The sequence below is a fragment of the Danaus plexippus genome (assembly GCF_018135715.1).
Source record: "Danaus plexippus chromosome 3 unlocalized genomic scaffold, MEX_DaPlex mxdp_25, whole genome shotgun sequence".
NCBI classification, from domain to species: Eukaryota; Metazoa; Arthropoda; class Insecta; order Lepidoptera; family Nymphalidae; genus Danaus; species Danaus plexippus.
In genome coordinates this window covers 1,527,732-1,542,542 of record NW_026869844.1, presented here as the reverse complement: position 1 = coordinate 1,542,542, position 14,811 = coordinate 1,527,732, and the positions used below count along the sequence as shown (strand labels likewise).

General features: G+C 29.4%; 1 protein-coding gene across 1 annotated transcript in view; it reads right to left on the bottom strand.

Annotated features, from left to right (window-relative positions):
- LOC116768088 (5-hydroxytryptamine receptor 2C) overlaps window positions 1-1,117 on the bottom strand; it is a 35,905-nt gene extending 34,788 nt beyond the window's left edge. The window contains exon 1 of the mRNA XM_061526743.1: window positions 390-1,117. Coding sequence (XP_061382727.1) covers window positions 390-1,053 — 664 coding nt within the window. The 5' untranslated portion in view covers window positions 1,054-1,117. The remainder of the gene's footprint in view (window positions 1-389) is intronic.
- Window positions 1,118-14,811: the final 13,694 nt, after the last annotated feature.

The following is a 14,811-nucleotide window of genomic DNA, read 5'->3' as shown; positions in this document are numbered from 1 at the left end:
TTTAATTTAAATATTAGATTAACTATACAAACATCACTGACTTTTTCTTTACATTTGTCTCGTAAAAAAAATTAAAAATTCATACACTTCAATATATTTTTTAGAGAATATCCCAAAATTCCATATACTTCTTTGTATTCAAGAATTGGTTCGTAATTTATACTGTAAATCCTTAGTTAACATTTAGCTACTTTCCGTGGACTCGAAAATTACTGAACCAAGTTGCTGTCAAATTCTAAGCCAAACGTTTTTATTTCAAAAAATTTAAAACTCATATGTATGTGGAAAAATTTATTTTCAATCTACTGCACTTAATTTTTGGTTCTATTTTAAGGACAAAAATATTTTCTTCCATATTATAAGACTACAAAAACACTTGAAAAACTTACCCAAGAACCCTGGAATAGCTCCCATCGGCATCACAAACAGACTGACTAGTAAATCAGCAATAGCTAAGGATAATAGAAAATAGTTTGTCACGTTTTGCAATCTCTTGTCCAAACACACAGCTAAACAAACCAGAATATTGCCAACACCACCGGCCACAATAAATAATATCACAAATAAAAAACTCCATTCGTAAGTCACTTCACCAACATCACCCGTTTTATTACCGAGGCCCCATTGACATTGGAACGTATTATATAGAGAATTATTTACTATCCCACCCACAGTATCGATGTAAAACGTCCGATTTGAAAAATCGTCATAACAAAATAAAGTATCCCATTCACATACTCCAAAGTCTGGAATCTTCAGCCATAATCTTTTTAATGCATTCTCATATAAAATAGACATCATTTTCAACTTAAGTCTAGTATTACATGAAGTGTTGTTGCTTTTTTTATCCAAGGAATTATTTGAACATTGGAAGCAATTGTAAGAAGTTTCATCCTGGAAGTACAAATTCAATTCACAACTGTAGTCTATAGAATTTGCGTCGCTGATACACTCAAGACCTGAAGAAAGGGTTTCGTTTACACAGCTTCCGGTAGAAATCAACTGGCATTTTAAATCATCTAGTGTTGGATTTACGGTACTGAAATTCGTCATATCCAATCTCGAGCTTATTTATTTAGTTAGGTGACTCTCTCTTGCAACATTGTTTATGTTTTGCTGTTTTAAGAGCCTATTGTTGACGGTAATCTGAAACAAAAGATATTTTTTGTCACATTACATAAATATCTGAAAAATTGATTTTAGGACTAAAGTTAGATTCCGTACATTTTCGTATAAAAATATATATCATATTAAACAGAAAAAAATTTAGAACTAAGTATCTGACATTTATGAAATAGTGCAAACATGCATATTTATCCATCTATCATCAAATTCTAAGATTGCTATTTGATTCTGAAATTCCTTGATTAAATCTGTTATTCAAATCCTGAAAGGGTTTAACAGACTAAATCTCTTGTTGAGAAATGTACTAGGTAACCAACCTAACCTTTAATTTCATTTCAAATTTATAATGTAATTTAAAGGTTCTTATAAAAGTATAAATAAAACAATTCCTGACAACGTCACTGTAATAAGAAGGAATCAGAAAGAAGTCGTTAGTTAACTCTAAGTTTTAACTCTTTCAAAGACTTGGTAAAATTTAATTATATAAACTTCATTTAAAGAAATTTAAAAGGTATAAAATAGGAAGCCAAAACCATATTAAGATATCTTTTTACATTATTTACTGAAGTTTAACAAAATACAAAGTCTATGCAAAGTGTAAATCGTAGGTATAATGTAATCGTTTTATCGTTCATAATTAGATCTTCTGTCGCGAAGGAGAGCTGTTTGCATTTATCTAGGTTGTGCCATGGATCGGTAATTCAAGAAAAATTAGGTCAGAAAAATATATAGCATTAGGCTTGACTTCAGGCGTTTCATTATTAATCAGTGATAGTGAAATCGCGATTTTTAATATAAGTATTAGCATATTGTAAATACAAGTTTTACTTCTTAATGTATTTTTTATTTGTTTGCGCACGAATTTAATAAATTAATGCAAAATTATTATGATATATTATGAAGCCTTGAATAGTTTTTTTTATTTGGCGACTTAATTATTCATGTGACATTTATTGTTGAATGTATTAAGACTTTTATTTAACATTAATTATGAATCAAGCTACTGCAGATTTTAAAAACATAGTTTTTTTTGCCAATTGAAAGTAGACTTTATTCTTCAATATCTGTTGTTAAATACTATTATTTTAAAAGATTGCTAGTAAGCCCTTCTTACAATTATTAAATTTAAAATATTCAGAGGACAACTATTAATTTTTCATTTCGACGAATAAGATTAACATTTTAACGACAGAAGAACTGTGATATTTCGACAATAAAAGTCAGAGTTTAAAAGGAAATGAAGTGAATAACGACATGTCTCGTAAAAAGGAAACATTTTTACGGCCCTTTGAAGACTTTGAAGCTAGCAGAGCTTTATTTGGTGTATAGCAAAAAAAACATTGTATTTGAAATGTGACTACTCGCTACTGCGTCAGATAACACATGTCTTAGAGATTAATTACTTCGTGAATATAAAGATTTGCTTCTTAATATTAAAATTTTCAACGTTAAAAATTTTGGAAAATATTTCCATTTATCCACGACTAACAGATATAAAAAACCCAAAACGAAAAAATACACTTAGTTTCTTCAACGGAATAAATTATTTTTAAAAACTAAAGCAGTTTTCTAATCTTACATACATATATATATGAAAGTGTGTCGTAAATCTAATCAAACACCTTAAATTGCAAATTAATGAATATGATATAGAAAATTAATTAAATTTATAAATCTTTAAACTAATTATTCGATTTCCAAGTCCAGGTGGATGATTACCCGTTCACAGAAGGATGGTCTATATAGCAACAAGAATTTTGGTTCCATGCCTTTGAAACCACCTTCCACGAAAATTTATTTGGTTTCATAGCGGACGGCTCTACCTAAATAATGACTAGATTTCATCTACAAATTTAGGCAAAATAATATTCTAAGAAGCTGAGCAACTGTTACTTCCAAAAATTTCATAATTCAAATTCAGTACAACGTTGCTTGAAACTAAAATATATTACTCTACTTTGTAGATTAAATCTTGAAATATTTTTTCGTAATTTGAGACTTACCAGCTAATTATTGAGGAACAAAAATGTGTCAGGACTTCCGACCTTATAAAGCATTCAGAGCCATAACTATTCTAAAAGTCAATAAATTTTGATAACGAAAAGCATGAAATGCCAAAAAGTGTAGAAATTTCACAAGCAATAAATAGTTTTATCGAGGTTTATGAAGGTCACAGATAAGGTCACAGATAAGGCAATGTAGAGACGAATCACACAAATAATTTATTTAATGTTCCTTACTTCATATTGAGATATAAAATGTTATGAAGAGCGTAATTGTTCATAGGAAATGAAAAATTCTACTGCACAGGATATAAATTTGAAATAATTAAATTTATACTATGATTTAAATATACCTTAATGTTTATTTACTTCAATGATAATGTGAATAGGAATAATATTAAACCATTGAGTTACATCCCGAAGGCCGAATTACAAAAAAATCATTTATTTACCAATAATAAGTAAAGAAACCATAGGATATATTTTTACAAGTATCCATTAATTCGTTAACAGATTGCCTTAGTGTATCGGTTGGAATCAAACACCAGTCCGGTACAAAGGTATCTCTGGACATGGGTATAAAATTTATATAGAAAATAAAAATATATTTTCGAAATTCCCTTGAAGATGTATTTGAGATGGCGTTATTTTTATTAATTACTTATTTGCAATAAATTATACTGGTTTTTTTATATATGTATATATAATTTTTCATTAATTAATGAGTCATATGGAATATTTATTCCATGTTTGAAGATAATCTCTGCATATAATTATTCCTTGAATATTCCCAATTAGTACCGACACAATATATTGAGTTCGGGAAATAATAATTCACTAACAAACATTGATAAACAGATCGAATAATACAAACAAAAAAAATACTAATATATGTATACACATATGTATTTGAGATGCCAGGCGATGCCAGACTAAAAAGTAAACTTGCATTTACTTCCATTTGTGATATATTCCGAGAAAATGTTTTACTGCTGACTACAAATCATTTCATTTTAAATTATACGCACTTATTAATAAGGCATGTTGATTCTATATTTCAGCGCAATACAACAACAGCTTGTATATTAATGAGATCTAAGATTTTCGCGTGTATTCATTTAAATGAAACTAGTGTTATTCGGATTTACTACGCGGATTTTATTATTTAAAAACTACATAATCCCGACGTTTCAGTTACTTTGCAGCAACCGTGATCACGGGCAGACGAGGTGTACGAGGGCAGTAGCCGAAAGTAACCGAAACGTCGGGATTATGTAGTTTTTAATTAATAAAATCCGCGTAGTAAATCCGAATAACACTAGTTTCAGCTTGTATATTGTTTTAACAATACTTCTTATATAGACAAATAATACTCGACAACAATTTAAACAACTCAAGTAATTTAAACAGTGATCCAAAAACTATGTTACAGCACAAACCAAAATCGGCTAAAGAGTTTAATTAAAGCCATTTTGTGAACAAAGTATTTAGTATGAAGTTTGCTAAAACCCACTTCGTCATGTAGCGAATGACAAACTGCTATTAATTTTCGAAATCATTTAAACCAACTAAAACTTTCTTATATGCGTTTAGTCTAGAAATTAATATTATTCCTAACTCATATAATTGTAAGTATTTTAATTACAAAGAACTTGCTTTATTTTAATTCTAAATAATAAATTTATTTCGCACTTGCCAATTATGTAAGTCATTTAAATGCATCACAATATTAATTAAGGTAATTAATATAAAAATTTCAACAAATTTAGAAAGATAATATTTTGACAATCTAAAAATATAATGATATGAATTATACTTAGTATTCGAGCCTCAAGATATCTTCCCCAAATAAAGGTAGTAACAGATATATTTGAATAGCATCATGGCTGGAAAAATTGCACATACAAATGATAAAAAAAAAAACAATTATATAACATATCCTTTGTTATTTAACAATTTTATAACCTGTGAAATACTAAATAACTGATGTCTCTGGTGCATTTAATTATTAAACGCAGCACACTTTTTACACTTCCCTTTGTGAACGTCTGTTTGCTTTGGCTAACTTTTAAATGGTTGTTCAGATTTTGGAACTTTTACCGGATGACACATGAGTTGTTTGTTCAACAAGTACGTGAAAATTCAAAAGGAAAATTGATGTTACTGTCGCATAAATGTTATACAGAATAAATATACCACAACTTACCATTTACACTGTCATAACAATTGATATTTAATTGATATAAAAAAACCTTGGGCGAATTCAATATAGATTTGAAATAACGAACCGTTCTTATAAAAGAAATTATGGATAAAATTTAGTAGTATTGTGTTACTACCGTTAATTCATCTTCATACAATTTTTTTAACATTTACCGCTTTTGTTTCGGAACATTAAAGTAGGAAACCTTAATACAATAAATTAAGAAAGTAAATCAATTAAAAATATTCCCATCTCCTAATTCCCTTTTAGGCATCTTATAATTATATTCCACTAAGTAGTAGACAGTTTTAATTTAGAATCCTTAAGCAGTAAAACAAGTACGCAACTAATTCAAGACGAGGATTCTTATAGAACGTGATGAAATTTTAAAACGACTGCGTCATCTCTACTTCGTTTCATTTAATAAAATCCTCCATATTTGATGATATAATTTAATAAATATGACTATTAAAATACAACATTTTTGTCCCCGGACGTTTTATATTTTAAATTTATGTCATTTAAGTCACATAACAGAGATGAGCGAGGCCTCATTTCCTTAGGCAGTATATTTTTCAACTGTAGTCTTCACATTGTTTGAATGAAAAACTTGAGAAGTTTGAATAGAAATCATCTGAGATGTCGCAAGCCCTTGAATTACTTGGTGAAGCGTAGACAAAAGACTCTACAGTTTATGAAATATTTTAAAGTCGAGAGTATATAACAACATGTTTTGTAGGGGAAAAATTTATAAATTTCATAATAATTTTCTAAAAGTATTTAGTGTCGACTTCAGATGAATGTATGTCGTATAATTTCATCCATTACGAGTACAATAATTGAAAAAATAATTCTGTTTTGCAATAGAATGAATTTCATTGATTCAAATAACTAGACTTCGACACAATTATAATTAAATTGTTAATATAACTTACAAACTATGTTAGTGTAACAATAAGGAACAAACTTCTTACTAGCCATTATTATGAAGTAATAGTTAGCTAGTCGGCTTTAAATTCTGTAATATAACTCTATAAGTGTACAAAGACAGAATGATTAAAGTCCAAGTGTTGTGAAAGTTAATCAATTCAAATAAGAGAAGTAGTAAAATATTTAATAATAATCAATTGTTTCAACAGAAAGACGCTGAGACGGAAACTTCCCAGCATTCCATGGATTCATATGGATCATCATGGATGATACTTGAACCATCGTGTTCCAGGGAGAGGAGCTTCAACAGTGCCTGGGACTTGCGAACCAGATGTAGGTTTAAGGAGCTCCTATCTAACGCGCGTTAAACGCTCACCACCGTCCAAACTCATCACTCTACCAAGACAATTTGTACTTCAGTGATATAAATAATATATCATTTCTAATTCAGTGTCAGATCAGATGAATTAAACGAGTATTTATCTTTTCTTAAAATTTTAAAAATACATATTGGCCTCTTAAACTCATAAAAAAGGGAGCATTTATAATCAGGTTTTAATCATCATCTCGCTTTAATAAAAAGCGCTCGTCTTTAAATAATTGTTAAACCACAGCACATTAGGTTCTTTTTCAATAATTTTTTCTCTTGTGCTTTAAATTTATTACTAATCTGAATTTAATTTTATATGAATTGAAAATATAGAAAGCTGTTTGCAAATTATATCTAAACCATCCATCATATAAAACGTCAAATTTAATGTTTAACTCGAATTAAAATATGGTATACAGTAGAAATTTATACCAATAATATTTACTACATTTACGTGATAATATAGTTAGGAAAAGTATAGTACTTACATTGTGATAGTAGTTGTTTGATCTAAAAAACAATTACAATTGAAATGCCGATAAAGTAATAAAGTAAAAAAAGGTATTTGTGTACGAGCTTTATAATGCTTTGAAGTTGAAGTAAACAATATAGGGTACTGGAGTAGTTCGATTCACATGACTGCAAGTGCGCTCATCGGAATTGAAACAGATAGTAATTCTTTTTATTAAAATTGGCCGGCGCTGTTTAAACTGATAGCATTACATTTTATTAAATTCTGAAAATACACGATATTTAGTCGGTTTGAAAAAAAGTTAGTAGACAAAACAGGCAAAGCGGGAAATATACGTGCATTCGAAAAATAATGTCCTAAGAATATTGAGAAATATGCCTTAATTTTGTCTAACATCTGTCGATATGACTAAATATCTATGAAACCAATTTGACGGTAAAATATATATACATCATCAATAAATCAAGTTATGTACGGACAAAAATAAATACATAATATACTTTCAGTACTATTGAGTACTTCTGCTTTATTGAAAATCATTAATAAAAAAATACATTTTACGATTTTTGATTGTTGTTTCACTAGCATTGGAAACGCTTTCTATGTAGTGTGATAATGCAAACTTGTGTCAAGGACATTCGAAGCAGCTTTTGCCATTTACCCTACTTACTAAATAATGAATTGATGGTAGAATGCAATTATGCTTTAAACATATTCACGTGATGTGAATATGCTTAAAGCATACATTTACCGAAGCACTTAGCTTTTAAACCAGACCTAAAGAAACTAACTAACTAACCTTAACGGCATTTCAAAATATATGATGGAAAGAAATACTTTCTCAAATCACTGTAATACTTATGATTTATCATACAAAGGTTACGTATATTTATGTTTCATTGAAATTAATAAAAAGTACTTACACAAGATAAACACAAGTACAAAACAGTTATTTAAAATCGATCTGATTTAAATAAGTTAAAATCAAAAAGTTTTCATATTTACTAAATAATTCTTTGTAAAAATGTAAAGACGAAATAATATTATATCCATTATATTTTTTTAAAATTAAGAAAATCATAATCGACTCATTTGGGTTGTGAGAGAAATTAATAATGTATCGTCAAAAAATTGGCTACCTACTAGCAGCGGCAACTGTGACATGTGACTATTTACAACACAACTATTATTACGAGCTCCTTAATAAAGGACTTGGAGTGTTTGCATAAAGTATAACGTATATGTTATTCTGATATCTATGCTACATCTCGAGAGAGTTTTATCAATATCCCTTCAATAGTTTTTGAGTGAAAAGACAAGAAACTTCTATACATATATATGCTCATAAACTTTTGCATTTATATTTTTGGCACTCACCAGAGTGGTATTTTCTTCATTTTATTATTTCAAACATCGTTTTCTCGAATAATGATACGTTTTAAAAACATAAAACTTTGATAGTGATAGAGTTGAAGACGGGTAATAAATAAAATCGCTTGACTTGAGGAAGTTTTTGCGAGGTAATTGACAAATGAGTGTGATTGATGACAGTCACTACCTTAGACACGATCGTTTTTACCGAGAACTTAATGTTTGTAGAGTATCCAAAACTTGTCGCTTAAATCTTATCAATGAAAAGATATAATATCACTACAATGGCTTTTTCTCAGTAATATCGCAATACATTTACAGATACTGTCTCAAACTGAAATGTTAATATAATTGTAGGTGGTAGAGCCTAGCTGTGGTCAAGTTACTGCAGCTCTAACATAGACTGGCTCGACGGTCGAAGTACCACCCTCTCACAGAAGATCGGCGTGAAGTAGTCTTTAATGGCTGCGTTTAGTCCGATGAGTGCGAGAGCCGGTTGCTCTTTCCCTTTTCCCATCCTTTCCTACCAATTCCCTTTCCCTCCCTTTCCCACTTTTTCCTTCCCCTCTTCCCTAATCAAGAAAAGTAACACATCCGCAAAACTATATTATAGTTGTCTATGAGTGGCGGTACTACCTCCATCAGGTAGACCGTCGGGGCGGTTCCCCCTTTAGCATATAAAAACGATAATCACATAGAAATCGGATCACAAAACATTTAATGTCAAAATAAATGTCTTGTATGCTGCCATTTCAGTACAACTCTAAAATAATCATTGACTTAAAAATATTTTTTAATATAGATACCTAGATGTGTTGAAACTAGATCAACATGTAGGTAGATACAGGAACTCTCGTTCCGGATGTCAGTATATTATTGGATGAGTTTTACCAACACACAAAAAAAATTATTATACAAAATTACTGAGTTACAAAGTAACAGTGTAATTGTATATATTTTACCTATAAAATATGAATTTAATTTCTATAAAAATACTACTATTTATAATAGATGTGTACATATTATTAGATCATTTAGATCTGTGAGAGTATTATTTTATTTTTATTTTTTTTAATCCCATAAATATAACACACGCTCACTGCCAATCGGTTTAAAATTCATCGATTGATTCGATGACATCATTGATGTCCACTCTCTTCAAACAGCCATCACCGCTCAAGTTAATTGCATCTTGCCTGTATTCTCCACAAATTCGATTTAATCGTTCGCATCGCTCAATTTAACTTAATCCATTTCCATCTTTGGACATTCGATTGATAGTTGATAAAAGTATTACGGATATAGTATTTGAGTTAAAAAGAAAATAATACCGTTTTAATTTTTTTTTTATCTGTAAATAATCTTCGATTTTCATTTTATAAAACTTCTCTCTGTATGTTAATTAATGAAAACAACTTAACGAAAATCAAAATCTTTTCTGGTAAACATATGCAGACATAATATTTACAATAGGTATATCAATTGAAACGTCGAGATTATTACAAACTTTTTAGTTGTGTTTACAAAATTATATTAGATATGTTATCTAGAAAGAAGCAAGAAAGCAAGAAAAAAAACTGATTAAGAACATAATAAATTAATTTGCAAAAAAAAATCGACGAATTTAGTTATAATTTAAATTAGCCACTAAGAAGCCTTATATATATATAAGGCTACATAAATATATATATATATATGTATGTATATATATATATATATACTTTTGTGTATATATACATATAGTAAAAATGTAAAGAATCACTATCGGTACACGGATGATATATGAGAAAAAATATGTGGATTTAGGTAGCGTCATGTTGTTACGTATGGTCTTGGCAACGCTAACAGCCTGTTTGTTTTGATGCTCATTGGCCAAACGTCTAATATCGTGTATAGAGAATTATTATTAATATGTTCTTCTTTTTAACATCAAACGTAATGATATCATTTTTTTTTTGATTAAATTTCTAGAATTATTTAAAATTGCTTTCTATTTATTTACTTTTACCATAGATTATTATTTACCAAAAGGTTATAAATATTATCTTGATAAAAAGAAAACAGTCTATAATGTACACTAAAGGTTGAATAGCTTAAATGATCGAAACAATACTTCATTAAATAAACCAAATTGATTTTTGTTCCGTTATCAAAAGACACAAAAGTAGAAAAATTAACGCAGCAATACATTATCCACGACAATATGACGAGTTTCTGAGGGAATTTACTTCCCTTCAAAAGTTCAATTAAACCGGTTAAGAAGATTTTCTGTCAAAAATAGCAGATATACTTAATTTTGTTATTATAAAATTCATAAGACTATTTTTTGTTGCTAAGTTTTTAAACTAAAATAAAATATATTTCTTACGACGTCTGCAACCGTTAATATAAAAAGCTAGTTTTGTGAAAAGAGCTTTAATTATTTTTTAATTGTGTATAATATAAATATTGAAAACAACAATAATAAAGTTCCCTGTCTTTAATTGAAGTATGGTTTAAATAATGATAAACAGGATAAGTAAAAAAAAAAAATATTTCTGAGTAAAACAACTTATTAAGTACATCGACTCACACAAGCACAAGTATTTTTTCATTATTGTCAACGTAATACCTTCTTTTTATGTGGAAATATTTTATAACAGAATATTAAAATCAAAGAAATTTGAATAACTGAGACTAGCATGTATTAGTACTTAAGTGAAAAGGCCTAAAATAATCCTTGTCTCTATTATTTGTAACATGTAAGTTATTTTTAATTTTATGCCACATTCTTTTCGTTGATAAATGAAATTGAAAATAAATTATAATTTATTAAAACCTATGATCATTATCATAGCTTTTAATAAATTATAATTTATTAAAACCTATGATCATTATCATAGCTTTTTATTAATTTGTTAAGTAGGTGATGAAAAGTAAATTTCAAACTATACAACCTTTTTACAAGTTCAAACCTACAATTTATATATAAAAATAAAGGCCACATTTTCTTTTGAATATTATTAGTATTTGGCATGTTCGACCTTTATTACTAAGTTCATATTCAACCGAACATTGAGTGAGTTTACCGAACGAATATTTACGAATACATAAATAAAGTAATTTTTTAATGTAAGGATTTATTTCAAACACAGCAGGAACAGAGTATCTAATATCGACACTATCTAATGTCAAAACCGCTTTTTCTTTTTTTATTTCAAAGGCGGCGAACAAGCAGGCCGACTACCTGATGGAAGTTAGTTAACGTCGCTCATGGACATCTGTAACATAAGGGATGTTGCAGATGCGTTGCCGACCTTGATTGTGGATGAGGCACAGGAAATGGTAGGATAGAGGAAAGGGTGGTACATGGAAAGGGCAACCGCCTCTCTCAGTCTTCGGACAAAACGCAGCCTTTAAAGATTTCTTCACGCCGACATTCTGTGAAAGACTGGTACTTCCCCGGATGAACCAGCCCAAGTTCGAGCTGTGGTAATTAGGCCTCTGCTAAATTCTACCACCTTTAAAACATTAATCTTCAATAGTTATGTGCATGTTTAAAGAAAAGGTCAATGTCATTCTTGTTCATATTTATCCTCAAAGATTTTTTCTTTCCAAAAATCAGAGATTAAAATAAATTTAACATTTAATAGTACTAAATTGTGATATATGTATAGGAGAACGACTCTCTTGAAGTCTATTTTTGAGTCATCGTAATTAATTTCAGTTTCGGTAAATGATCATTCACTATACACAGAGGAAGTCAGAGAGCATAGAATAATTCCATTTAAAATAACAATGCTCTCATATCTTCCTTGATTTTTAGCCCATCACGTGGAAGGACAGAAATAGCGTTGTATTAAATTTTCATTCAAATATTTGGCTTTTATTCTTCATTATCTCTTCTGATATTTCTGGCTGCTTGGTTAAAGCCAACTCTTTGCAATAACTCTAAAAAGCTAAATGAGGAGCACGAGATTCCACCTTTGCCCTCGTCTTCCCTTTTCATCGTCACTGCTGCTGTTCGCAAACGGTTTAGTACTTGTTAAGTTCCCAAAAAACATGATTTGATTATTTAAAATTTCCCTATACATAAGAAATCTATCCGGAATCTGAGATCTAACACAGCGATTAGTGTTTTTATCCTGTTGAACATTTGCAAATCTGTGCTTCAGTTATTTTTCTAATGTTTCTCGGATATTATGAACATTGGGATACATCTGTTTAGTGTCCGGAGTACTTAAGCGCATCTAATATATAAATATATAGATAGATAGAAATATTTTTTACATTAGTGGTCAGGACTTAAACAAACGTAAACTGATATTGTGGATTAATATTTTTTTTTATTTAGTAACATTTGATTACACTTAAATAATAAAAATACAAAAATTTTAAAAATACTTCAACATTTTCATTATACTATTATATAGTGACACTTTTTGTGTTTATGTTCGTGAAAATATCTGGTATATAAAATATTATTTCAAATTTAGTATAGAACACAAAAAAATCTTCTATAAGTAGAACATTCAAATTCAAAGACCAGAGAATCAACCTTTCCCCACTCTTCCTTTTTCCCTCTCCCACAATCAAAGTCGGCATCGCATCTGCAACATCCCTTATGTTGCAGATGTCCATGAGTGATTACCTCCCACCTAGTAGGCCGTCTGCACGTTTGCCGCTCTTGATTTAAAAAAAGAGAAAGTATTATATTGTATAGCAAAGACTATGTGAAGTTATTATGGACATAATCTCACGCAAGGACTTGATATGACATCGATTTACGATTTCTATCAATAGCAAAACATCTCTATAACATGCATATGTTATGCAAACATCAAAACAATATGGAGCATGTGATTTGTTATAGTCGTAAATCAATCGTTGGATATCAAGCTGAAAAAAAAACATTAAATCAATCTTTTAAACTCCATTCGTGTGTATGATTAGCAAACTATGAATTAGTATTATAATCGTTTTATGAATTATTTGGTGTGAAGTTATTCTTAACACGTTTTAAAGTAAAGCTGACATTTTTCTTTATCAAGAAATTTTAGAAGAGAAAACGGACGGGCAAATATTACTAAAACATGCGATGGCATTGTGATGTCCTTAAGAGTGATTGTAAAAAAAAGGTAGTTCTTTAAAAAATATTAAGATTTCAGTAAACTACAAGTTCATATAAAAAATATAATATATGTCGGCGCAATTCTTATTATTTGAATAACTAATAATAGAGGGTAGTTGAAATTATCAGGTGTCACCCGCATAATCCCCTGCGTAGCCACCTGTGTGAGTTTAGTCAGGACAATGAGTATCAGTTCGTATAAACAGAGGATAGAGTCCAGATTATAGATAGTCTCGCTTGAGCCATTGCAGGGTACGGACCTCTTTGAAGTATTAGGTGTTTGTCAAATCGTCTACGAAGTTACCTTCAAGAGTCTGAGATCCTGACGACATTCAAGAATAAAGTCATTGGTGACGTCAGTTACGCTGAAATCACTCTTTTTAAAACCACGGTTTGCTTTTAACTCCGACATATAAAATGTAATAATTTTTTCATTCTTTTAAAATGAATAAAATATGACGTCTATCTACATACGACAAAAAGAAAGTCTTATTAAACACTATTTATAGCTCAAGAACGGCTATACAAATATGGCTAGATTTTTTGTGGAAGTAGCTTAGAACAGAACACGGACATAGAATACTTTCCATTCTGTTCAACTGAAAAAGAAAAAAATTCTTTAACTTAACATAATCCAAGATCAGTTTATTTTCTGCCTTAAGCGGAATAGAGTTCACCTGGTCAGATATACACGTCTTATTATGTATTTGAGGTAGATGAAGTTGCGGGGAAAAACTATTTTATTTATATTTATATATATAAATTTTATTATTTATTTTATCAATAGTTTTTATATTGATTTCAATATGTACCTAATTGGAAGTGAAATACAAAATTATTTTAAAAACCTAAATTTTGTAGTACCTCACTTCATTTTAATATGTAAGCTTTCTTAGTCATTTCAGTCAGTCAGTTTTCAGTTTCAGGGTTATAGTAAAGTTATAATACAATTACATTTTTTTCACTAAAGGGTGATCCTACCTTAAAATTTTCTCCCAATTTTTAAAATATATCACAATATATTTCGAATATTTCTTGTGTTTGTCAAAATAAAGTCCACGTCCTTACCTATCGTCGTTAATAAGTTCGGGTAGCGTCTTCTGTGATACCTACATTTAAGTTTGACTTCTCTAAATAAATATATCTTTCACGGTGGCATATTCCGTAAACGTATTTCCAATTCTATTTTAGAAGTTATCATTCAGGGCGTTGAAATGTTGCATACCT